We start from the raw sequence: 25945 nt of genomic DNA, 5'->3' as shown, positions 1-25945 counted from the left end.
GAAGCTCAAGTGGACTTTATTATAGTTATTAGAATGTACAGGCACATTAGTACACTGATTCTTATTTCATTTCTCAAATTCAACATAGGGGCAGCCAGATACTGAAGTACTTGGACCAGCTCTTTGCTTTTTGCACATTTAGAATGTGTAATGTAGAACATCTTTAAATCATTTTCTGAAATATCCTTGAAGAACAATGTAGGCAAAACCAGGCTAAACAATTTCTTCATAGACTGCTTGGTATTTCAAGGTAATGCTGTAGATACCAAACATCTTTAATAAAAGAAGTGATTAAGAACTGCTAACAGAGTGGTAGGATACAGATAACCTTTATAGTCTTTAAAGTCCATTCTATTCCATGATCTGGAAACAGTCCTTGAAATTTTTATTATAATACTATTTCTTTATTACAAACATTTACATACTATATATTAGTACAACTTTTATTTCCACACTTTAACAATTCCATCCCTTGATGCAGTTACTATAAACCCTTGTGTGGTCTGGAAAGTTGCGATATCTGTGATAATATCATGATGTCCAACGGGCAGAGACTCTGGACCCTTCCGAGGGGTCTCATCAGTGGGACCCAGTTTTTGCTTGTTTTGAATTTCCTGTACAAAGTGAGAAATATTATTTACACAAAGGTAAGCATTTGCAAAGGGGAATTATCACACATACTAGGTTGTAAAAAGATCAAAAAACCTCTTAAAACAAACAAACAAACCAACCCAACCCAAAATCTCCCACCCTTTGATGGTTTTCATAGAATTACTCCTTGATTCATTTCTTTTCATCACACACAACCTAAGTCTTAATCTGAACTGACATTACAGCTTTCTGACTAGGAAAAGAATGTTTTCTCCTCATATTTATTTCAATGACACTAACTAAGATTTGATAGTCCTTTGGGGAGTAGGGAGGGAAGCTACAGCAACACATACATCTTAGCTTTCCATGGTTCTAAAAACTGTTTCAATAGCATGAATATAATTAAGAACTTCACAGGAAACACTCAAATATCATGGTGCATAGGCAGACCCTCACTGACTTGGACTTTTTTAACAGTCACCTTTGAAGTAGTATTCATTCAATTGCACCGAAACAAAACACTGTGCAAACAACTAGCAACAATGTCAGTTCCAAAAGTCACTCTGAAGGATGTAATAAAAACTGCAGAGTTCTGCTACCATATTATTTTGGTCCCAATATGTCTCACAATGCCTTGCTAAGATACTACACAAAAGACATTCCAAAGACTTATCAAAATCAAAAGTGTTAAGACACTAGATTTCAATATCCCAAAAGAAACGTGACTCTGGCTTCTGCATGTTAAGTATTATTTGGTAAGTCTAATTCTGTCAAAAATAACTGATTTTTTTTCTTTTAAAATAACTTCTTCCTAACTGCCTGAAAATGCAATGCTGACACCATCCATAAAAGGTAAGAGTGAGATAGTTATAATTAAAGCCATCAGGCAACTAATGTAACCCACAGCACCATCCAAAACGCAAGCAAAATAGGTGCCTATCAAACACAGCAAAATACCTGAACCACCTCTGTGCCCTCAATTATCTTCCTGTAGTAGGAAACAGATGGACAATTAGGACTTCCGGCAACAACATATGATCTCTCAGGGTAGGCTAGATCCCAAAACCTAAACATAAACAAACAAAATCAAGTTGAGATGTTAAATTTTATCACCTTAATACAGCTGTTTAAAAGCTGTCTTGCTCTTACAATGAAAATGAGTGGGCACTCATTCTTTCTACACTTAGTGGAAGAGAGTGATGCAGAGAAATCAGTCATATCAAGCTTACATGAGTTATTGTTTTGTTTCTTATCATGCAGCCTATCAAGAACTTTACAGAAGGGTAGACATTGTGTTTCAGAGAAGCACCAAGTTTTGCACTACTTTTGCTGAGAACAATTCTCTCAGCTCACTGATGCTTACTAACAAACACATCTTCAGCATTATTGTTTTGACTTCTTGGAGCTTACTTAAGCAATACTTGGCAAAATTTAGTACACCAGCAGGGGTAGAGGGGAAGGTGTCAAACAAAAACATTGTTGGTTTTATTACCTTATTTTCATGTCTGAGCCTGCTGTCAGTAATATGGGATTGCCAGATGCTGGACTACAGTATATTCCGTGGATGCTGTGAGGAGAAGGCTGGAAGGGAAAAGGGATATATAAAAATAAATTATTACCAATAGCTGTTGCCATGCTTCACAAAGAGAATGCATTCTTTACCACATTCATCCACCCATCCCTCCATCCAATTTCCAAATGTTTCTGACAATGTCAAATTACTTTGTTAGCAGGTCACATCTTAAGACAAATTGCTTCCTTTTATTCGTTATGTTTCACAGAGCAATGCAACAGATATAAGTCTGCATAATGCCTTTTTGGAATCTTGGAAATTACATTCTCAGTGATGGCAAGTGAGAGAGACGGTTTCTAACAGAATCAGGCAGTCAAATCGTGCTGAAAAGCACATGGATGCTCAAGTTTTTATACTACGAAGGCATTAAGGGACAGACATGTAACAGAAACCTAGCTTGAACCACAAGTTCCCTGTGTGTGAAGTCTGTGACCAAAATGAACTGAACATGCAATCTTTGTAGCATGTACAAATTCAAGTTTAGATAGATTCCAGATCTGCATTTACAACATTTATAGAAACAGCCGTGGTTATTTTTGTGTATATATTTGTGTTTTAAGAAAGATATCCCAGATTGCTCCTTCCCCAATTAACTCCTTGAAGAGGAGGAACTTCATGCTTTAAACTAACAGCTGAGTGTAGTAATGGCATTATATTACAGAAAGAACATGCAAAAAAGCAGATGCTTATCAAAGTATGCACAAACCCAGAAACAACAAGTAAAAGTAAGTACAAGATGCCATACCATGAATTTTGCCTTTGCCATAATCATTACAGGCTTGACCAGCTCACTGGTTTTCTAAGAACGTGACTGGCTATAGCAAGTGAGTGTTACAAGTACATTCCACAGATAGTGAAAGATACCAATGAAGATTCAGGTTACAGTGCTGTTTTACAAACTTTGACAGCAAAACAATTATGGTGCCAAAATAAATCCCAGGGCAAGTTCCTGGTGCCAAACTGGCAAGGCCATAGAGACAGGTAACTATACTGACGCAGAGCATGGAGTCTGAGGTTGTTCTAGCCCCAGCTCCAGAACAGAAAGAGGAGGAGTTAAAAAAAAAAAAACCAAACCAAAAAAAACCCACGACCAGACCTGCAGTTCTGAAAGAGGAGGTGCACTGCTGGCCCACAAAGTGAAGCGTCGATCGCCAGTTTCCATATCCCACATGGAGACTTCATTATTGCCTTGAACAGCTATAGGAAAGATATTTCCAATGCAAAAAAAATATAAAACAGGGCAGTTGGCTACCTGTGTTCTACTGACATGATACAGAGGGTATGATATAGAGAGACTCTCCACTTGCTTTCTGCAGCATTTGTGTTAGTCTTGCTTTAGCAGTAAAGCCATGCATGTGTTTTGTTGGTTTTACTGCTTAGTAGAAGCTTCACTAGAGTGAGTGCCTCATTTAAGAGAGCTTGAATGAAACCTGCTTTAATCTTCAACCCTTTTTAAAAGGTATTAAAACCTTGGTTTCCTCCCTAGAAAACTTCTCACCCTTCTTGGAGAAGGATGGATGGTCTGTTCAGCATGGTCATCAGGGACTTCGGAGATTACTCCTGAGCAGGTAAGACAGCAATCCAAAGTTACAGAGTTCAGCAACTACAATGATGTTCCACACCCATGTTTAGTGTGGACAGGCAAGGAATTCTGTTCAAGTGATTGTTTACATGCCTGGCAGCAACCTAGCAGGCAAGGACTTTTTAATAGTATTCCAAAGTGATGAACTTTGTCACTTATTTATTCTCTAGCAGGGAAGAAAAACTAGAAAGCACAGAGAAGCTTGCTTTATTTGCATATTTTTTCAATAAATTTTTTTTATCTCCCAGGTTGGTTAAGAGCTAAAATAAGAAGTGAAGCCTAAGAAGCAAGTAAAATATAAAACTCAAATTACTCTTGTTTTACAGCAACTTTATCAATTTTGTTATTGTGATTAGTTTAAGCTACTTGTCCATTTCAGAATGTGTTCCTGACACAAACACTTAAAAGTATATGACAGCGCTACATGCAGTGAGGACGAAGCAGCTGTGAGCGTACCAGATGAGGAATCTTGGGAGATTTTTGAAAGCTTTAACCCATGACACAGCTGGGTTAGATTCAAGTGGGAAATGGAACTGGACAACCTTCCAGTGTTTGCTCTACACAGGCACTGAAAGCAGTGGCAGAATTCCCATCAGCTTCAATGTATGTCACGATTTTGGGTTTTGTCTTTTATAAAATTTTGTCCTTAAAAAGTGATGTGGTAGACAGCACACAGGGAGGGACCCTCATGAGAACTGTAACGCTCAGAAGATGAGAATTGTAAAGGCTGTCTGTCATTTTCATAATGGCTTAACACCATTTTTTTTTTCCCTTCCCTTTCTCTCTCTAATTTCAAAAAGCCAGGAAGAGCACAGTGGCAGAACACAACTATGAACCTTCCCTTTTTCCTCTCCCCAAGCAAAGCACAAGAAAAACTACAAGGAAGGAAAAAACCCAAAACCCACAACTCCCCCCAGGGCCTGAAGCAGAAGCTGAAACAGAAGCTGCTTTAATCACAATCTCTGGCAACTGTGAGGTAAGTTTAAGACATCTTTTACCTGCAATTACCCAGGACTGATAGACAGGATGCATGAGCAGGCGTCTGATTCTGGCCTTGGAAGGATGAGAATGGCTGGAGATAGGCAACTGAAACCTCATGTCCCAGCATGCCATGGTACCATTGCTTGTTCCTGGTGAGAGAAAGCTTCCCATAGTCAGAGGAATAAATATATGGGGTTTTTGCCCATATCCTTGTACTCTGTTCCTAGCGAGGTGGCTTCAGCCTCAAATACTTAGAGGGCAGAATACCTCCCACAAATAGATCAGGAGGTATTTCTCTCCTCTTGTTTGAGAAAAGCATATTCTAGTTGAATCAGATCAAGCAAAAGCTTGAGCTATAGTTGTTGTAAAGGAAAACCAGAAGAGAGAAAGAGAAGCTACCAAGGAATATAGGCTTACCAATACACAGCCAGCATTGGTGTATATCCACAGCAAATGAAGTTATGAGGCCTAACTTCAAATCATGTTTCAGTGTCCAAGCATTGCTGCTAGATCGCAAGTCCCATCCAACCAGAGATCCATTAACTGTACCATAAGCCAGTACTGACTGGGCTCCTGCATTGAAGTGATGCATATCTACCACACAGCCATCATCCTTCAGATCTAAGGACCTGGGTTAAAAGAATAAAATACTTTAGAAACAGATATGATTCCCTCCAAGTTTAAGACTCCTTCCAATAGCTAATGCTGAATAGCATTTTCCTCTTCATGTCACTTCTCAAGGCACCTGCCAGAAACAACTTTCCAATTTTAGTGCAACAGATGCTTATGCTCTCTCAAACCTTTCTGCTGATAGGGCCTGCAAGCCTTCTACAGGCTATGAAAATGCTGTCAGCAGCTCTTTACAAACATAAACATAGCTCTGTGCTCTGGGTGTCTCAAGTGTGTTTGATATTTCTCTCCCATTCATACTTCATGTTTATCAGATATTCATCTACCCAGAGTTTACAGGCAGGAACACCCCTCTCCATGTTACACTGCCAGCACTGTCATCAATCACTTACTGTGTGTGCAAATGGACACCTTCTTCAGGCACAAATGCAGTGTATAGCAAAAGGAAAAATCTAGTTTGTAGCTTCAGTCTCCGTTAGATTTGGCTTATTTAATTTCTGAACTTAATCCCAAATAAAAGAGAACATTTGAGACAGATACCTTACTTTTACTTTAGACAGAAAAGAGGTCTTTGAGATGGTTGCTAGATTTGCTGGGGCCTAGACATGTCCCTCACTCAAGCTGGAAGATTAAGCTGTTGAATCAGTGCTAAATACTCAAAAACTGCTCATATGGAGAGAGGTAAGAAAAAGCTAAACCACCCCCAAAGACTCCCCTAAATAGTATCACATCCCCCATATCTTTGCCACCTTACTCACATTAAAAGCCTGAGAGAAAAAAATCGCAGGTCTGAGGCCAAACCACATGTTGTACGTTTGTAAACATTTATCTAATGACCTGTAAAAGAACCTCCAAAATTACCTTATAAGTATTAACATTGTAACAGAGGAAGTAAGAAACTACCTATTCCAGTGCATAAATAAAAGAATTATTCAGACTGACTATTTCAAGCTCATAATGAGTCCAGTGACACCAGAGGCACCAATAACCTAGAGCTATAATTTCTCAGTCCTGCACAGTTGCCTTTCAACCCTTCTTTATGAAGCAGGATAAGATCATGGAGTACAGCCTTCCAGTACGGCCTGGGCTCAGCCAGCAGGAAGCCTAGAGAAAATCAAGGAATCTAATCGAGGAATATAGTAACAGCTTGAGCTCTGTGGTGAGATTTAACCGCTCTAAGTACATACCTGCTTTGTATTGGATGAATTTTAGGAGATTTAGGGAGCTTTGAAGCTTCAATACCAAGAAGCTGGATGGCACCGTTATCCGAAGCTATAGCCAAGTAATGCGAGCCTTGGCAGAATGTAAGTGTCTTTACGTGTCCTCCAATCCGAGAGTATGTCAAAATTGATCTAAACAGTACAGAGGGAGAGAGAGAGAAGGAGAGAAAAAAGAAGGAAATATTTTTTGTCGCACTTTTTAAAAAAAAAAAAAAAAAAAGAAAAAAAAAGAATTACTTCTCTCAAACACCTACTTAAACCCAGTGGCTCTTGAGAGTGCTCTGAAAATAACATTTTCTAAGTGTTCCAAAATCAGAAAGCAACAAAGCCTGTGTTGCCTCTTCAAGCTTAACTCTCCATCTTTGAACGTCTAGGTTATGACAGTCTCCAACTGCAGAAGCACACATCTGTCTACCAGTAAAATAAAAGCCTAACCTAGATCTGTATCGAAGTAGCATACCATACCACCTGTGTTTCAACCAGCAATATAGCTTTCCTGCATCAAGTATCAGTGGATGCGACAGTTAAGCATAAAGTTAATTTGTTCCAAAAAACTCAGATGGCTTTAAACAGCAGCACCAGAATATATTTATGTACATATAGAAATGAAACCAAAAAGCCTGTAATTACAACTGTGAAGCAATCCCTTTGCATTTGCTAGCATTTTTTTCTTTTATTAACTAATTGAAACAGCAACCTAATATTTTACAGCTGCATGTGCAAGGAACACCAGTATTTTTCATTACTGATATCTCCAGCACAAGTGATTCATATTTTTCTCCCCACTCTACTTTATTTTGCACTCTAGAATAGCAGCCCCCAAATCCCACGAGTTTTAAAGCTACCTGGTTGTAGTGGTTTTTCCTTCCATTTTTTGGCCATTCCAGATTTTCACTGTGCCATCATTTGAGCAGGTGGCAAAAATGGAGTGTTCATCAGAGACCCGAATGCGGTTCACCGCAGACTTGTGTTCATGAAGGTGAGCTACCAACAATCCTTTGGGACGCCATCCTACAAGGAAAAACAAAACCATAAAGTTTGGTGTTGATTTCATAACTTAATTAGGAACATGAAAATCTCCCTGATCCCATCCACCAACAGCTATAACAGGATATAGTCGTTACAGCTGCAAAGCATGGGAGGCACTGAAAACAGAGCTAAGGCATTTTAAATATTAAAGGCAAAAGCCTATTTGCTCAATTCTAAGCTAAACCCTCTTGGCAGATCTGGGTAAGGGTTTTCTTTTAGATGGGTTCCATGTACACTCAGTGAAATCACAAAGAGCCCTTCTATGTAGACTTTGTACAGATACTAGAGCACAGTTCTCCTGATACCAGCATGCAGACTGCTGCGCTGCAAATGGCAATCCCATATATGCCCCAAATGCACATAACAAGCAACACGTTTGAACAGACTTAAGCTCCTAGATTGTCTGTAGAGTGCTTGAACTGACAGGCTCAGTGTTGCACTACATGCTACGCTGTCAGCCTTACATACCTAGTAAAATGAAGTAACGGCTCTTCTAAATCCCATAGAAAATTTACTTCAGTCCTTCAAAAAGAAATTGAGGAGTTGAGCTGCCATGAAATAACTCTGGCCAAGAAATTGCCCACATTTGTGTGATGTTTCCTCCTCTGAAATAGGCAACGCAGAAGTATCTGGCTGCACTTCTAACAGGCATCTACTTTAGCAAAGGATTAACAGCAGATGAAGATAGTGAAGGACAGACCACAGCAAATTTCAGAATAAGACACAAATTTTAAATAAGAACATTCTTCTGGCACACACTCACGTGGCAGAGCAGGTCAGCTGCTTCTATTGGGACATGTTATTTCATAGGTTGTAAAACTCTCTTCAGAAGACAAACACATGGCTTAGCCAAAGTTAGCTATGTTCAAACGCTATCTGGTTGGAGCATTTTCCTGATGATTTTCTACTACTTCCCTTAACTTGACACAGCAGCTGTATACACCCATATAAGTATGTTTAATGCTAGGTTTCCCAAAAGACTTTAGCATCACTGTGTTGATTACTGCAAGCCTAGCTGGTACAGACTCTGCTCTCAACATCTGGAGTTTAAGCACATGAACACCCATTAGTAGAGGCCACTTAAAAACCTCCATATGGGTTACCCAGCAACAAGAACATGAAGTGGAGAGCACCAGCAGAAAATGCTGAGGACTAATCTGAGTAAATCCCAATCTCAGTTTGGAGCTTCAAAATTTCAATTGTGGCCACAGGAAGATGACTGTGATTTAAAATTGTACATATTCTCCCAGAGTGGCTGCCAGAGCCCTAATTAGCAGAACCTACCAGGGTTCTGCTACCAGGGAAGAACAAGGAGGAACAAGAGGTAAAATGTGTCTCCTTCCCTTCTGAAAGCAACAATGTAGTATGAGAATACACATCTCCTCTATGGCTGGGCACTGTGTCACTGTCACCACTGCTGGTTGGGACAGGCTCCTTTGTAAACAAGGGCAGCTCAAACAGCCCACCCCAGTATGTGTGGCACTGGGTAAGAAAACCTGGCCAAGAGGTTACAACACTCACAAGATGCCTGAAAATCTGGAGCCACCCCAGGCAAAATACATTTCCCAAGTGTTTCTCCCCTTGCCCAAATCAAGCTACAGGCTGTTACAGGATGGCAAGTTATCTGGCATATACCTGGTTACAAACAACCCAATTCAGAAAACTGACTGGAACAGAGTGCACAACCTGGAGTTCAGACCAGTGGTTTGGGGCCGTTACTGCAAAGGTAAAGATCTAGGTTCCAGACTGTCTTTCACAGGTCATGCATGTATTTTGCCAAATAGATGTTCTGCATAGCAGGCACATTTCGTAAACTAATAATTTCCTCTTTTCCTCATCTTTTGCACTTTTTCCTTGACACAATGATGTTTTGACTCAAATGATTTTTTTTTTTTTTTTTTTTGTATAATAACTTCAGTGGCCTGTGATTTACCTGGAGGTGGGGGCTTGCTCTCCCACTCAGCATTCTCCATCATCTGTTTGGCAAGTCTCTCTGCATTACACTGTTCTCGCTTCTGCTGGATCAACTGCTGAAGTTCAGTTTTGCAAGTGGTGATGCGTAACTGGTGTGCAGATGGGGATGCTGTACTGCTTGGTACCTGCATGGTCAGTTTCCTGGTTTGAAAAATTGTTCCATCAGATGCCTGTAAGAGATAAGCACTTAAAAATATATGCCTTACATTCTACACACAGATAAATCCTGCTCTTAAGATTACTGGATCACACTGAAGAAAAGTAGAAACATCTTTTTTATTGAATCAATTAGCAATGAATTAGCATTTAAAAAATTTCATGCTTGCATGAAAACAATTAAAAATAGTGAAAATTATTATTTATAGAAAAGCTTAACCATTCACTTAATCTACCCTGTTTGCCTAGTCTGTTCTGCATTCTATTTGTAGAAACTGTAATGTGCCATGCACACCTCTTAATGTGATTATTACAGAAGCAGTTATTGCCCTCAAGACTGACAGAATTACAGGTTAGCTCTTGAACAATCCTTTGTTTATATTGGGCTTTAAAATAAAAGTGTGAAGCGTTTCCCTGTAGCAGCCAGCAGAAGTTAATATCCAACTAGAAACCAAACAGAAAACAGTGTTCAGTGTCAAGAGATGACTCCACAGCCTGCAGGGCTCCCAGCCCATCCTTCTGTAGCCAGTACTAAGTGTTACAGGTACGGGATGTTTAAATGCAGCTATGATGTGATACACCAGTTCCAAGTTAAAATCATGACAGCTCTTCTCTTCCCACATGTATCAGGGCATGCAATTTGAGGAAAAGTCTTCCCTGCCAGAACAGCTTACCTAATAAGCGGCTAATCCACAAAGCCCCATCGCTTCATGCAAAGCATCTATTTGTTAGTGAAGCTCTTCTGTTCAAGTGACCAAACTTATTTCCATCCTCTCTCAATCCCTATTTTAAAAATAAGAACTTGAAAGTCAGCTACTCTGCTGGAGAAGACGCCAGGGAATAGTACCCGTGTAAAATAACCTCCAAACAAAACAAACCACCACATCCCTATAGTCCCATTGGCTCTAAAACAATTGAATCATTTCAGTTTAAGCTGCGAAGATAGCATGTTTCAGCAATACCTGTGGGGAGGATGGCAAAGTGGCACAAATGCCAGCTGAGGACTCTGAACGAAGTGGTTTCCCAGCCTGGATGGCTTCAGGATCAGTAGTTTGCCCATGTCCTTTGGGTACTGGCTGGGAGATGTTAGTTGGTTCCAGGGACCCAAACATGCTTTTCCATTCTTCATTTACATTTGAATCTTGCTTTACATGTTTTCTAGCTATAAGCAATCAGCAGGGAGGAGGAGGGAGAGGAAAAAAAAATATAATCATGACAACATTCACTCAGGCTGGTCATTACTTTCAGACTACATGCGAGTCCAACGTTTACATGCCAATTTTTTTATTTATAAAGTTAATAGAGAAAAACATACTGCTAGGTTAAGCCAGCTGACAGGGATTTATGAGGCAAACAGAACACACATGGAAAGCGCTCTGTTTATAACCTTCTTAATCCTACAGTTGACTTATGCACTAAATCATTCCAGTATGGGGAAACTTTTGCATCTAGAAGGCTGCAGGATTAGACTCCACATGACAATTTTTTCTTATGAGAGTTACTCCATTACTGGCATAAGACAGGGGTAAATTTGTAACAGCACAGTATGCAAATCATTGTCAGTGTCAAATACAATCAGTTTTCCATCACAATCACAACATCACCTGTAGATTCAAGAATGTTATCTGTAAATAGGAAATTTATTTATTTTCAGCATTCCTCTGGAGTCACTTAAAACTGTAAAATATAGAAAGCGAAATGAAAACATAGGGAAAATTAAATTTGGACAAAGTCAGTGAAGAAGTTAAAAGCACGAAGACTTTGCAGGTGACAGTCTGGGGTGAAGTCAATCAGTTCAAATACAGATTCATATACTAACTTTTAAATCCTGTCCACTCCTCACTCCACAGGATGCAAAAACCTGAAAAATCCTGTACTTAAGTACTTTCCTTTAAAATGATACGCAAAACATTTGCGGATTAGCATCTTAAGTCTGTAAATAAGATGGCAATAGCTACCTGGTTTGCAGATATTTCTGTATTTTTAAATCTGAAAACACAGAACCTATCAGTGGTGTACACAGGAGAGACTTACAAGCTTGACAGACAAAAAAGGAAGCTCACTGTCTGGAAGAGAAGAATTTTGAGGATACAGAGAACTGGAATAGAGTTAGCAGCAAGTGGATTTCAAAGCTGAACAAGAAAATATAAGGTTTTTCAAGCTGAAAGAGGAGCAGGCAACAAAGTAAAATGGGTGTGGATGAGCAGCTAAAGAACCCTAAGGTCAAAAAGCACGTACTTGGTGGGTGAGCAACAGTTGGCACTCCTCAGTGCCAGCCTGTTTCAGCATCACACCTAGGCCTCAGTTTTCTCCAGGCTGCCTCATGAAAACATCCTGGATTTTCACAGTTAGAGAGCTCATCACTTCTTGAGAAGAAACAGAGATAGCAGAAATGTAACCTTCATAATTTACACTGTTACTATGGGTCACTACAGTCCTGTTTGTCACAATCAGCTAAATATCCTATGCATATTACTACTACAAATGCAGTCAAACTAATTCAAATACTCTCAGGGGCAAAATATCCCCATCTTTCACTGATCCAGAGAGCATTTCAGCACCTCACATTTCAAGTAGCAGCAGTAATTTTCTTATTGCAAACTCAGTGAGGATGGTGATATTTATGTAGGCTGAATTACTGAGAACACTTGCTGAGTAAATTAAAGACTTAATTCTCTGACCCTGAAAGAAAGGCTATACTTTAGCTATACAGACCACAACATATACCAACCACGTTTGTCGTCAGACTCCTGCTTTGTTTTAACAAGATCCACTTGTCTCCCAGTTATTCCCAGAACTGACAAGTCAATCACCCCTTTCTGGCTGCTGTCATGCAGGTGGCTCTGATCCACTATATTGGCTTTAGCTTTATTTGATTTTAACATAAAGTCTTTCAGTGCTATCAGTTTGTCTTCTTCTTCCTCAGTCATCCCCTATAGAATAAAAGAAAAGATATTATTTACTTTTGAACAAGAACATGCATCAAGGCATGAAGATGTAAGAGGCAGTAAGATTAATGACTGGCTCAGAAGTGGAAGGAGAGAGCACATGTCCAGAATTCAAGACATCAGTCTATCACTCATATAAGACTTTGGGTAAGCTGCTGTAGCATAAGAATATCTCTCATCCTCAGGAACAGGGCTAGGAATAGTGAAAGGGCAAAACAGCATTTAATATCAGATCACTGTCTGGTGCAATCTGCTTCGTTGCCACCTAGGCCATGCTTACAGCCCACAAGCCATAAGAAAAAAAAGGAGGGGGGGGGGGAAACCCAAACCAAACATGACACTCCCCTCCCCTCAGCTGCAGTCCTTCCTCTTCCCAGTTCTCACTACTTTGTGTGGGTGATTCTTAGTGTTTCCTTCGTCACATACAAGCCTCAACACTCTCCAGCTCCCTTTGGCTTTTGCACTGTTACTTGCATGTCTATCTGTTCAACAAATGCGTACTCTTCTCTCCAACACAATACACAGCACATATTCTGTAACACTGATACCATCACAGATGTGTCAGAAATCTGAGACATACAACTGAAGTCTTTAAAAAGAGGATGTATTTGGGAAATCCAAATGTAAGGTTGCCCTATTTCTGGCAGATCTTTTCAGAATCTTTCTTAACTTCTGAACTCTGTCCTACAAGCATATACTGAAATCAATGAAGTCAATGGTTTGCAAGATCAGAACCTCAGACCAGCAACTGCAAGGTTAGTGTCTGTGGAGACATACAGAGCCCAAGAATCTCAAGCCTAACTTTGAAAGTACAAATAAAAAACAATCACTTGTGAAAGTAGCTTCTTCAACAGCTGTGCAATGGCAGGGTCCTCTGGGGGTGGGCAGTCAGGGAGAGCACCATTCCTCTTCTTCTGACGCATCTGAAGGTGTCGGAAGAGGCTTGTGATATCCTTTGATCTTAAGACATAATCAAATATGGAACGGCTGACAGGCTCTTTAAGTACACTTAGCAGGACTATTTCTTTATCTATCTGCAATTCAAAAAGAGAGACCAGTCAACATGGAGGAGGATGATGTCCATATAAACATGGGGAAATCTAGCAGTAAATGCTGTCATCTCATGCCTACAATGTTTGCGCTTTTTTTTCTTAGCCTGAAAGTCAGTAACTGGACATCTGCAAATATTAATATAAAAGACAATCTCTTCCTCTGAAGGCATGTTCTAAAAACCAGTTTCCAGCTCAGTCCTGAAGAGATGCTTTCAAACTTACAATAACAAAAAATCATGTAGGACTTAATCATGTGCAATAATTTTTGTGCCAATAATCTAGATTCAACTTCTCTCCTTTCATGAAAATAATATCTTTCTCTGTTTTGGTCATATCAGATTTTCTCCATTCTCTTTCCCTGTTCTTGTAGCCAGGACCATGGCCAAGACAGACTTAAGAATTATGACTAGTCAAGATATATTCACATTAGTATTATTTGAAGTCTTACCTGTATTATTGGTTGTGTGATAAAAGAATGGAGGTATGGCATTAGCTTGCAGTAGACATCAGCAATATTCAAATACTGTGCTACTACAGTGATAAATCCAACTGCACCGTAACGTATCCAAAGATTAGGATGACACAGGAAAGGCGCTGAAAGAAAATTAGGCTGTTAAAATACATCGTTCATATTAAAGAGAAGGGATCATCCTGTATATGGTGGCCTGAGATGCCATTTCCTTCCCTGAGAATTACCCCCAAACTAAGTCTTTGCTCCTGCAGAGCACCAAGGTTAAAACACTCATACTGAGAAAATTAGTTCATGGACTTCACTGTGCCTGTGCTGCTCAGCTTCCTTGCTGTTGCCAAAAAGCATATTTTTCCTATTTATTCATTGCAATCCCTAACTGTCAACTCCAGATTTGCACAGGAGACTAATCAAAAAATAAATCTCAACCTTACTCTGGACAATTATGGAGAATCCTAATACCAGTGATTTATTCTTTTTAAGTAAATACATTATTCCTTCCTTCTTGCCCTCTCTTCCTTGAATAGTCACTACTTGCATTGTAAGATTATCAGACTCAGAAGTCCATCTCGATTATGTGGGTTGTAATCAAGGGACTGCATCTAGGCATGAGATGTAATCACAGATCATTTGCCCCAGATTCTGAGTGCTTTTGAAAAGCGATAACATCAGGAAGAAGCAGACTATATCTCAAAAGATCAGTTGGTATTTTCATTTCTATAAATAGCTGGCAAATCTTGGGCACATCTAAATTAAACTGATAAGCCTGATGAGGAAGGAGAAACCAACTCTGTATTCAAGGTTCTATTGAGTTAAATGGGTTTTTATGATGTTAGAAAAAGGGTGAGAAAGGATCACGTATTGTCCAAAGGACTGGATTCCCCCCTTCATCAAAGGCTGATCGGTAAGAGTTTGCAATTTATGTGCCTGTTCAACTTCCAGAAGTAACCAGAAGTTTTTCTTTATAGGCAGTTGGCATGAAGAACAAGGAAAGATCTTAAAGCAGAGAGGTTTTAAACTAAGTGTTGTTTGCTGCTGTCCTATATAAAATCAGAGAAGATGCTTCCAATTTGTTCCACCAAAATTATTATTTTAGAGTTCTGAGCACTAACATGGTCCAACTAGCAATAGTTCATTAACACCATTTTGAGTAGATTCTAAAATAGTACTATAGGTTTGCATATTGGACAGCTAAGCTGACAGTGAAGCTTTATGTAGTACTTACCGATATCACAAGCAAACTCATAAATATGGGGCTTTTGCAAGAGCCCCAACTGGCACATACAAGTAAGAGCATTGAGGGCTTTATAAATGACAAACTCTTCAGCATCACTGAGACCTTGCTGAAGCAGAGGTTTCAGTATTGATGAGCTTTGCCAGCCAACATAAGCAGCAACACCTGAAACATAAAAAGAACACATAAAAATCCAAAGCAGCACTTCCTTGCATTTCCTCAAAGTTTAAAATTGCTATCCCACAGAGACTTCTCAAAACAGATATTAGTCATTAGAAAAAAAAAAAGGAAGCTGCTTTTCATTCAAAGTTAGACCAATATTCAGAAAACTGTTTGATAAAAGCAGATCCCTGTATCTGCAAAGGTCCTTCCAGATGCCAGGCATAGATGTCAGCACACAGCTGGCCAGCAGAAGTCTGAAACAGGAAAGCAGAACCAGCAGTGCTCCTAAGGGGTAGAGATGGCAGTGCCTGCATTGGTACATGGAAAGGAAAGTGAATAACAATGAAAGGTTCTGTTAGCAGGATTTTGTCTTTTAACTTAGCAGTGATTGTAATTTGAGTATCACTCAGACTCCTGAAAAGACTGAATGGGATACTGGACTAATTATCAGCAAAGAAAGTCTATAACATACATTCACTTAGCCACAAAGGAAAGAATCACTTATAGTCAAAAAGGAACTTTTAGAACAATCTTCTAAAACTCTTCCAGCCTGAAATGGCTGCAAGATTTGCTGTTTAGTTAACTAGTCTCAAATTGTTTGCCATCATGAAGCCACCTTGACCTGAGTTTCAAAAATAAACCCAATTTTAAAATATATTTCAAAATCTTAGAAAGAAGCCAAGATCAAAAGCAAAATGAAAGTAACTCCTCTGAAGCTGCTGGACAAAAATATATCAACTGCATCGCAGTAAGAGAAACTGTTTTCCTATTCTTCTTCCTTTCCCACATGAAAACCAGCCACTGGCCACATGAAACTGTCATCTGGAATTGCTTGTTTGGATTAGATAATCCATCTACAATAATTAATCTCTGGCAACGTTCAGGGAGGTGGTCCTTGTTGGATTTCTGATCTTTCCTCTAGCTTTAAATCCATCAAGCTAACATTCCTTCCCACAAACAACTGGGCAGGTCCTCTGATTGTTCTCAAGAGAAAAAAATTAGTTTTTCATTGAATAGCTCAGGCTTATTGTTGCTATTGTCATATGTGGTACACAGCATAGACCGTAACTGCCTCTGCTTCTAACCCAGTTATTTGGGATTGATAAATACCAGAAAATTCAATGTCTTCCCATCAGAATCAATATGAAACATAAAATAGTTTTATCACTTTTACTCTAATAAGGTAATAATTGAAATACTTGCTCATGTATTAATGCTGGGCTTTGCAACCAGTTGCTAAAAGGAAGAGAGGAATAAGGGAGAAATAGCACAGGTAAGAGAAATTCCCTCAGCGCCCCTTTTACAGAAGGACATCTGCCCACAGCCACAGGCAGCAGCGCCTGCATATACTTAAACATGAGTTAGAGACAGAAATATAAATTTTGAACTTTTTCTGAATTCTTCTGGGGAGGTTTTGAACAGATACTGGAAGAGGAGGAGAAGTTAAAAATATAAGTTACATGTCTTGACTTTTACACTTAATTGCCTCACATCTCTCTACATGTCTTTTGCAAGAAGCCAGGACACTGTGCCTGTGCTTTAGCTACCCCACTGCTCCTTCTAAACAAATTCTGGCAAGTTATTGGCATCGCATCTTGGCAGGGTTTGCCAGCTCAGCATTTTATGGCTTCCAGTCATAATGGAACATGTGCCTACCATAATGGCCCTGCTGGAAGTTTGATCATGCTTGGTTTTCTTGCCATGCACCTGAAGTACTATTTTTCCCCCAGCTACTGCAATGGGAAAGTTTTCTTGAGACATGCATTCGGAGCATTGACTCTCAGCAATAGTCTTGTGGAATAATTTCCCACATATATGCAACATTAGATATAGTTAACAGCTGCAAGTAAGATTTTTAAAATTTTTATTAAGTTTTCTGAGCTGACAGGAATCTTTAAGTGAGGTTTTAAGGCACTAAAAATTTTTTTCAAATTATAATTTTAGCCTATACCAATGCATAGTTTTCATTGTATGAACAGGTCTGCTGAAGTTAATGGGGCCATGCACACACATGGCATCTACTAGACAGCTTGCAGAAATCTTAGTATTTACTTGTGATAATTTAGCTTTTTGAGTTAGTGGCTTTAGCAAAGACTCAAAAAAAAATAGCATTTAAAGTTTATTTTTTACTTTAACCTAGGCTTAAATGCCTCAGTCTCATTTGTGTTAAGTATTTGGACTAAAAAAAAAAAAATATTTGTATTTACATTGTTTTGTCTTCACTCCCTAAGGAAACATTTACACCCAATAATTCAGCAAAGTCTTTTCCCCTAAATTACAGAAATCTTTGTAAGAAAGGACTTTTATATGACTGTTAACAGTTTCCAGGATATGCAAAAATTAATTTATTTACATTATTATCTCTCTACTCTGTTTGGCTGAAACCACTTACCAACAATGCTGTCAAAGAAAGCTCCTCGAAGATGCCAGTCATTCTTATCATTTAAGAAAGTGATCATATGAGACAGAAGAACATCATTGGCTTTCTGACGTCCAAAAAAGACACAGAGACGTGTTATTCCATTTTCCATCAGTGTTTGTTTCACAATATTCTCCGGGTCACTTAGCAAAGTCACAACTTTCTGCTGGACCATTTCATGTAAGGCTTGCAACTCTGCAAGAGACAACAGGATGAACATTTAGGCTGGTAAGACACAATATATGCATGTGTACTACCTGCTGCCAAAGGAGTTACACCAATAGGTCATCCTGAAGAACACCTGACTCAGTAAGATGGGCAACGCAACAGAACCTCAACAATTCCAATGACTGGCTTACCAAAGACTTCAGACTAAGCACGAGGTGGTGGCAAAGCCAAAGAGTATAGAAATATGAGACATTCTTACCAGAGCAATATATTCTAAACTTGTCATAACTTCAACTAAGATGATCCATCTCATTATATATATAGGTGAAATGTAGATGTGAAGAAGCATCAGAATGAGTCAGCAGCAATGTTACAACAGTAAACAAAATGCTTCAAGGCAATTCTGGTTTCCTATGTTTATTTGACTGAGTTTCAAAATTTGTGAACTGACAACAGATCAGGAGTATCTTTTTAGTTAGGTAGATAGATTGGCTTCATTAAGGATACAGAGAGGAATAAACAGTACTTGAAAAAGTGAGTACTTCCAATTTCATTAAATATCAGCATTTACCCTAACAATACCGACAAAAAATTTGAAGATGACCTTGCCCATGGCTTCTACTCCACATCGCAACAAAAAAAAAAATTTCTATTAAATGGAAATAATGGAATTGTTAATACACTGGCTATTATTGAAAGCCGTACAAGGGAGGTTCTCAAACAAGTAGCACAAAAATTCCAGCCACTGCTGTCCCAGGTTTGCAGGGGTGATTACCATTTGCCTGCAGTCAGAAGACCAGCTAATTTCCTTTCTATCGTGACTCTGTCTGTCAGTCACATGAAAAAAATGCCTTCTCAGTTCAAATTTCTCATGCTTAGTTTCTAAAAGGGTAAAAAAAATAAAACTATTCAAACTTCTTTCTTCCTTGAGTTACTTCTTTCATCTCCAAGCTATTTTGAGGGATAGGGGACAGTATTTCTTAGAAATACAGCCTGTACAATGGGGCTTCCTCTCTCACTCCCCAGCAATTCTGAGCACCCCATGCCTTATGTGAAAGACCTTGAAGGGGATTTTTTTATGGTTTTGGTAGGTTTGTTTTGGTTTTTTGAAGTATCATTCTGCAACTAGTTAAGAGATAATTGAAACATGGCTTTTTCCCTACCAAGTGGAGTACGTGCGGGATGTTTACCAACTATGATTAGTCACAGATTGATCTACTTAGCCCAAAAGATAAATGACAGTTTTTAACCACGAACTCTTCCCAGCTTAGAAGGCTTGCCCGGCATTGTTCTGGAAATCTATGCATCGCTAAAAGGCACTGAAGCTGACACACAGGTCACATTACCATTCCTCCTTCCCAAGGGAAAGAAAAATAAAAGCCATCCTTAGGATTTTAACTCATTCTCTGTGCAACAGTTACAATAGCACAGACAGCAGTGTTACTGCCCAATGGCATCCATACATTCAGCATCTTCAGGCAAAAAGATAGACAAGAATAGCCAGGCATAGGAACAGAAAAGGAAGAACAACTGAAAAATACAGTACTATGACTATGCTAGAATTAGACAGGTTTTTCAAAGCTAACACTGCCTGCCACTTCAATGGAAGCGGTATTTGGAATACAGACATTTTTGCAGCTGACTTGTTCATGAGACTGTGAGTGAAGCTGGATATGCAACCAGGCAGCCAGCATCACAGTTATACCTGGAGAACTTCTGAAGAAGAAAAGTGTGCTCATTTATATACTTGTCTTTCACAATGTTCAGAACAGAGGTATCTTTCTGCATGAAGCAGTAACACACACGCTTTGGGACTGGTAGAGGCAAAGCATTCTTCTTCATCTCTTTAAGCTTAGCCTTCCTATTAAATGGGAAGATCAGTGCTAACTAGGAGCTTTCAGCCATGATCTGCTATTATAAGCAGGCAAGGTAAGTAGAAGTGACATTACCTGTGTCATAGTTATCACTAGGGTGAGACGTTTCATCCATTTCTTCACCATTTGGTTCATTTTCCATGTTCAGATTTTTCAGCTGTACTAACTCCAGAAATCTCAGAGCTGTTTCTGCCAACAATGCTATGTTTTCTGCAAAGGAAAATATTTTAGTTAAGAATTGTTCTACTTGGCCAATTTACATTAGTCTGATGATCCCCCTGATGAGAGATTATAACCACTTACAATACCAGTCATGATGGGCAAATGGGATTGAAATTACACAACATGCTCTGGTCAACCCATTTCTGTTGACCCGGACCCCAGCAAAGCTACCAAGTACATCAAATCACACGGTACTTTTGTCATGTAAACAAGTGAAAAAATTGTAAAGATATCAAGGTAACAAGGACTAATTTCAGTCTTCTAAAACTAGCCCTAAATGCCACCTAATCTCAGGCTAATGACTAAATAACTTGATAGAACTTAAAGGCCGATCAACCTGAATTAACTAACATGCCCACATGGTAGACTGCAACAAAACAACAATGACAAACCACCATGCCAGGATATGTATCCTAGGGAATAACAGGGTTACCCTTGAGGGCTGGATTCCACTTTTACAACATTTGTCCCCATATCTATCCATGCCATTTGGCACCGTTCTGCACTGTCTGGAAGCTGCTGAAGCAACTCAGGCTATATTATATGGGTCAGGCCACTCCTGGCACAGGAGTAATCCCATCAAAGCAGAAGTCCCACTTAAACAGCCATTCTGAGTGTCGTCCAAGACAACAGCAGCATGCCAATGGAGCCTCTCCATAATCCAGATCAAATCCTGTAAGTCACCAGTCTGACCACTTCCAAAAAATGTGCTATAGTAACACAAGTTAACTCAGGTAGTAGATGACCTTTAAATATATATGTATTTGAAATTTAAATTGCTTTCTTAAAAAAAAAGCTATTTGAAATTAAGGCAATTTAATCAGACTTAACAATCTACAGTTCAAATAACCTTTACAAATTTTAGAAAATATTCTGGCTGTACTCAGTTTGAAAATAAAGTCAAATTGCTGAACACAGAGAGAACCTTTGTGTAAGCAGATGCAACTCGAGTCTACGGGTACTGAGACCTGTAGCCTTTTTGCACTTGCAGAAAAGGAGACTGCATTTTGTTTCTTCCATTTCAGCTTATTTAACAAGTTCAGCTTTATATTAGTTCATTTAAAAATTTATTACGAATAGACTATAATGTTACAAGATTTTTTTTTTCTAATCTACAAATAAAAGTAAGGCATGAAAAAATGGTTCTTTCATAAAGCCCTAAATGTAGAAGATCAAGGTGACCAAAAGCAATTAGTTCTATTCATTAACTATACATTGTCTTTAATAATTATTTTATCAGCTACCTTCGTAAACAAAAGAAAAATATCACCTGAGACATTTTCAACTGAATTCTGCATTTATAACTTTAAAACAAAAACAAAACCAGCACACTTAAAAAATATCCTAGTCATAGCAAACAAGGGTACATCGTAAATGGCAAATATGGACATGACTACAAAGCTTCTTCCTGAACCAGGCAGAACTCATATCTGAATAACGTACAAAGAAAACTACTACAGTATAAGCCAGTCCTTCTACATAGCAAATAATGTAGTTTCAGCCCCTGAATATCAAATTTCATTTTGTGGGAAAATAACTCTGAAGCATAGCAACACACTGATGCTTTAAGTTAGATTCATATTTACTCAGTTCAATCAGGCCACTCTAAGCAAACAATCTGAGCTAATGAAATGTCCATTAAGACAAATTAGTAAAAGCAGCAAAGGGTGGGCAAACTCAGAAAGCCCTGTTCGCATACTTAGCTATGCAAAGACTGCTTGGACAAGTACATTTCTTTGTTACTCTCTTGCTTACCCAGGGAATAAAGCCAGGGCTGCTTTCCTGAGCATGAGGCTCTGCACTCTGACCCCTTACCTTAGCTGTGGGCAGACCTGCTGTGTGCTACATCCAGGCCCTAGCCCAAAGCACAAGTACACATTCTGCAAGTTGCTTTTACACACAGAACTACACAGAAGAATGAAGGTTAATTTTAAAAAGAGTTAACTCATCTAGCAGAGAGCAAACACATTTTGTCAACTATTTAAAATGTAATTATTTACTCTGGGTACAGATCTACACTGGAAACTCATCTGTTAGTATAAGTCAACTCATTAATTATTAAGTTGCTGCCACCACCTGCACCAGTTAGCTTAAGTGAATACAGGTGTCTTTACCTGCAGTAATTTCTGAGACTTCTGGGCAGATTTACTGAAATAGAAACAGCAAGCTATGTAATGATTTTGAACAGAGGAGAAACCAGTTAAAGAAATACAGAAAAGCCCAAGATTTGGAGTTTTGACTGGAGTTCCTCTTACCAGCATATGCAAGTCTGACAATGGTGGCTTCATCCTGGGCCAAGTGTGCAATGCCTGGCAGAATGTATTCTGGGTAAATGTTAATATCATTGCGTGGCACCTCTTTGACGAGAGCAAGAACTTTAGTTAGTGTCCTCACAGATTCTGCCCTCACCCTGGGCACAGAGTCGTTGCTGAAATGTAACAGATAAGGAGTAATACGATCCAGAAGAATCTCTACACTTAATCTTGGTGCTAAATGAAGAATCAGTTCCAAAGCAGCCAGTTTTGAATCACAGTATTTGAGAGTCTGTAAACAGGAAGTTATCACAGACACTAGAATAACCAGCCCATTTTCTTTTGTCTCTCCCTCAGCTTTCTCTGTGCGATCATGCCCACAGAGATTGTGAATGATGTTGTCCAGATCTTTACGTATGACCAATATACGTTCATCTGCTGATACAAACGTTTCCTTGGCAAACTGGGCCATGTAAGGCTGAAGGAAAGTGTAAAATATTTCAGGAAATGCATTGTTACGTTGCTGTTTCAAATAATCTTCAGCTGCTAAACGTTTATCTGGCTCACGATGGACCATCTGAGTGACCTTGAGAAAGGCAGAAGTAGGAGGGAGTGAGAGAGAAAGATTAAAGGTTTAGACATTTGTAATACAAAAATAAAAAACCCCAAACCCAAACAATAAGCAATTTGTCACCAAAGTAGGTGAAATAAACTACAAACACATCACACAAATGGTTCTAATGCTGTAGTCATCCTTACCAGTTCTCTGATACTACAATCTTCAATTTTGTTTAAGACTTGATCAGGGGAAAAGAGGCCATTTCTGTAAGCCAAAAGCTGAGATAAGTCAAACAAGGGTACACCTTCTGTGAAGAGCTCTGCTATTACACAGCCTGGGGAACAACAACAACAACAACAAAATTTCAAAGATGTCAGAGGATTATAAACAGACACTTTCACTTTTCTTTCTATATGCAGACAAGAACAAACCCTATGCAACTCACAGCTTGATTAAAAATAAAGCAAATGAGTTGCCAAATTAACTTGTGGAAAGGAGAAAGCATCTCAAGCTCCAAAAACTGGCTTTTACACTTGATGCCTGAAATATCTCCCAAGTATTTTATTTCAAACATGCCAACAGCAGAGAAGTTTGCAACTAGGAAGCATGAGGTAGTGAATTCATCCACCTGCCAGCTGGAAAATACACCACCAGAAAAGGAACCCACATCACTGTCACGTGGAAGAAGAGTGCCAGCAAGTCAGCATGGATGGGGCAGTAGGTCAAAACTAAGCAGCCCTTTTACAGAAGGTAAAGAAATAACCTCTACTTCCACAGTGATGCTGGGAGATAGCATATATTCATTCATGCAAGCTCGTAAGCACAGTTGAGAAATAACAACTGAAAAACACGGCCCCCTTTGTTGTGTACATGATGCACATTCTCTTTAAAGTTCCCACTCCTGCAGTTTGCTCCCAATGGTCAGCATCTTGCTTTATCAGTGGAGTGCCCTGGAAGTTTGGCCATAAGAGTAGCTTGTAAAATGAAGTAACCATTACCTTTAAATTAAAATTTTCAATCACTTTAAGAAAAAAAAAAAAGAAAAAAAAAAAGGCCAAACTTATGGCTTTCAAACTGCTCAAGGCAAGCTCAAGACCCCAAGACTCAAGACAGGCTCCCACAGTCAGACTCTATCAAGTATTTGCAAATGGGACTATGACAGGAGCTTACTTAGTTATCCAACTTCCTGCATGTGGGGAAAACAAAATGAGAAGGGGCTTCTAAAGCCAATATTGCCAAATTACCCTGAAAGCTGGCTCAGTCCCCAGGCCACCTGGACCTTCAGTGAACCACTGACTAGTTCCTCCTCTTGGGTCCCATGAGGCACATGCTATGCATCCCTGGAACCTCAGCCACAAGAAGATGATGGTCTGTCGCTTGCAGAACCATCTCTTTCCCAGGACAGAGCTGAGCCATAACAGAACAGTTTGTGATTTCCCTCCTCAGATAACATGGTGATGCGCTTAAGTTATGTAGCTTACTTTATTGTGTCTGTACTTTTTCTGTGAATGAAGGGTTTGGGGTTGGGTCTTATGCTTAAAACATGCAAGTTTTTCCATGTGCTGTTCTCTAAGCCCACTGTAAAAAAGAGAACCAAAAAAAACCCCAAAACCCCAGATAAGCTTTTCTGCATCCTGACACACAATCATAAACAACACACTGGTCTCTCTCGATGGCTCCAAGTACCTGCAGAAAAGATATCCATTGCACGTTTTAACTCCCCTCTTGTTCGCTGATTGCTATTTGCCAAGTCTACCAACGGAGTTGAAGGGTCCCGCATGTTTTCCAACTCCATAGCAAACATACTGCCATCGACAAAGCGCTCGGGAGCAATGTAACATGTTCTCCTCCGTGATGTGTCAAAGAAATAATTGAAGTCAGCAGGATTGTCTTCAGGAAGATAAGTTGGTTTAAAACTGGCAAAGTCAGTTAGAAGAACCCAGTTCCAGCTGGTCACCATGATGTTCTCTGTTTTAATGTCCCCATGGCGGACTCCAGATTTGTGCGCTTGGTCCACCGCAGTAAGGATCTGGAAAGCAATCCACCTTTTTTCAATGTTGTTCAGGAACGGCCTGGTACTAATTCGATCATACAGGTTGTCCCGTACATACTGTCTGAAAAGCATCGCAGCCTTCTCAGAGAGAGTCGCTTTCTGGAAGGGAAGGCAGTTCTGTGCCGAGTGTAACCTTATCTTCAGCTCCTCCAGCTCTTGCTTGTAGCTTGTCAGGGGTAAGGTCGGATCCTGAATGGCGAACACCTTCACAACCACCAGCCCCTCCCGGTGCTTGGCTCGGGCGACCTTGAAGAAGCGGGTGCTCCCCAGGCTCTTGTCGTATTCGAACTCGTGGATGTCTGAGAAGTAACTGTCCACCGAGAGGATCTGCGAGGGGGCGATGCCAGCCAGCTGGTTCCCCATGGCGGCACCTCCTCCCGAGAGCAGGCACCACACCAGAGCTCTCTCCCGCGTCCGCCTGGGCAAAAACACAACACGTATTTCACACCGGCCGCAGCCACGGGTTCACTCCGCTCGCCCCCAGCCCCGCGCAGCTCATCCCCCGCTCCCCCGGGCTCCCCGCTCCGAGCGGGCCCTGCCGCCGCGGCTCCCGCCCCTCCCCAGGGCCCGCCACCGGGGCAGCGCTGCGTGGGGCCAGGCCCAGGGGAACGGAACACCGCAGCGGCGGGCCCCCCTCCCCAACACTCACCGGCGCGGCCCGCCTGGCGCAGGCAGAGCCGGGACCCCCGAGCCCCGGCGGCAGGATGAAACGAGGCGGGACTCAGCGCCGCGGAACCGGCACCGCGAGGCGGGCGGGGCAAGGGGCGGTGTCATGAGCTCACATCCTGCGCCGCCGG

General features: G+C 40.1%; 1 protein-coding gene across 1 annotated transcript; it reads right to left on the bottom strand.

The window, feature by feature from the left end:
• PIK3R4 (phosphoinositide-3-kinase regulatory subunit 4) lies at nt 1-25928 on the bottom strand. Its single transcript, XM_052792366.1, has 20 exons — nt 25798-25928; nt 24782-25566; nt 23296-23429; nt 22540-23122; nt 20138-20272; nt 17994-18215; nt 15431-15604; nt 14185-14330; nt 13515-13718; nt 12468-12669; nt 10699-10898; nt 9540-9750; nt 7423-7588; nt 6545-6709; nt 5145-5356; nt 4745-4876; nt 3261-3361; nt 2084-2172; nt 1549-1657; nt 1-614 (listed from the first exon to the last, which is right to left on the bottom strand). Exons 1-20 carry the CDS (start codon nt 25920-25922, stop codon nt 444-446), a joined length of 4266 nt encoding a protein of 1421 aa, XP_052648326.1. The 5' UTR covers nt 25923-25928; the 3' UTR covers nt 1-443.
• Nucleotides 25929-25945: the final 17 nt, after the last annotated feature.

This window comes from Harpia harpyja, chromosome 1 (genome assembly GCF_026419915.1).
Source record: "Harpia harpyja isolate bHarHar1 chromosome 1, bHarHar1 primary haplotype, whole genome shotgun sequence".
Taxonomy (NCBI): Eukaryota; Metazoa; Chordata; class Aves; order Accipitriformes; family Accipitridae; genus Harpia; species Harpia harpyja.
Note: the sequence above shows the minus strand (reverse complement) of the source record. Positions and strands in the feature narration are given on the sequence as shown.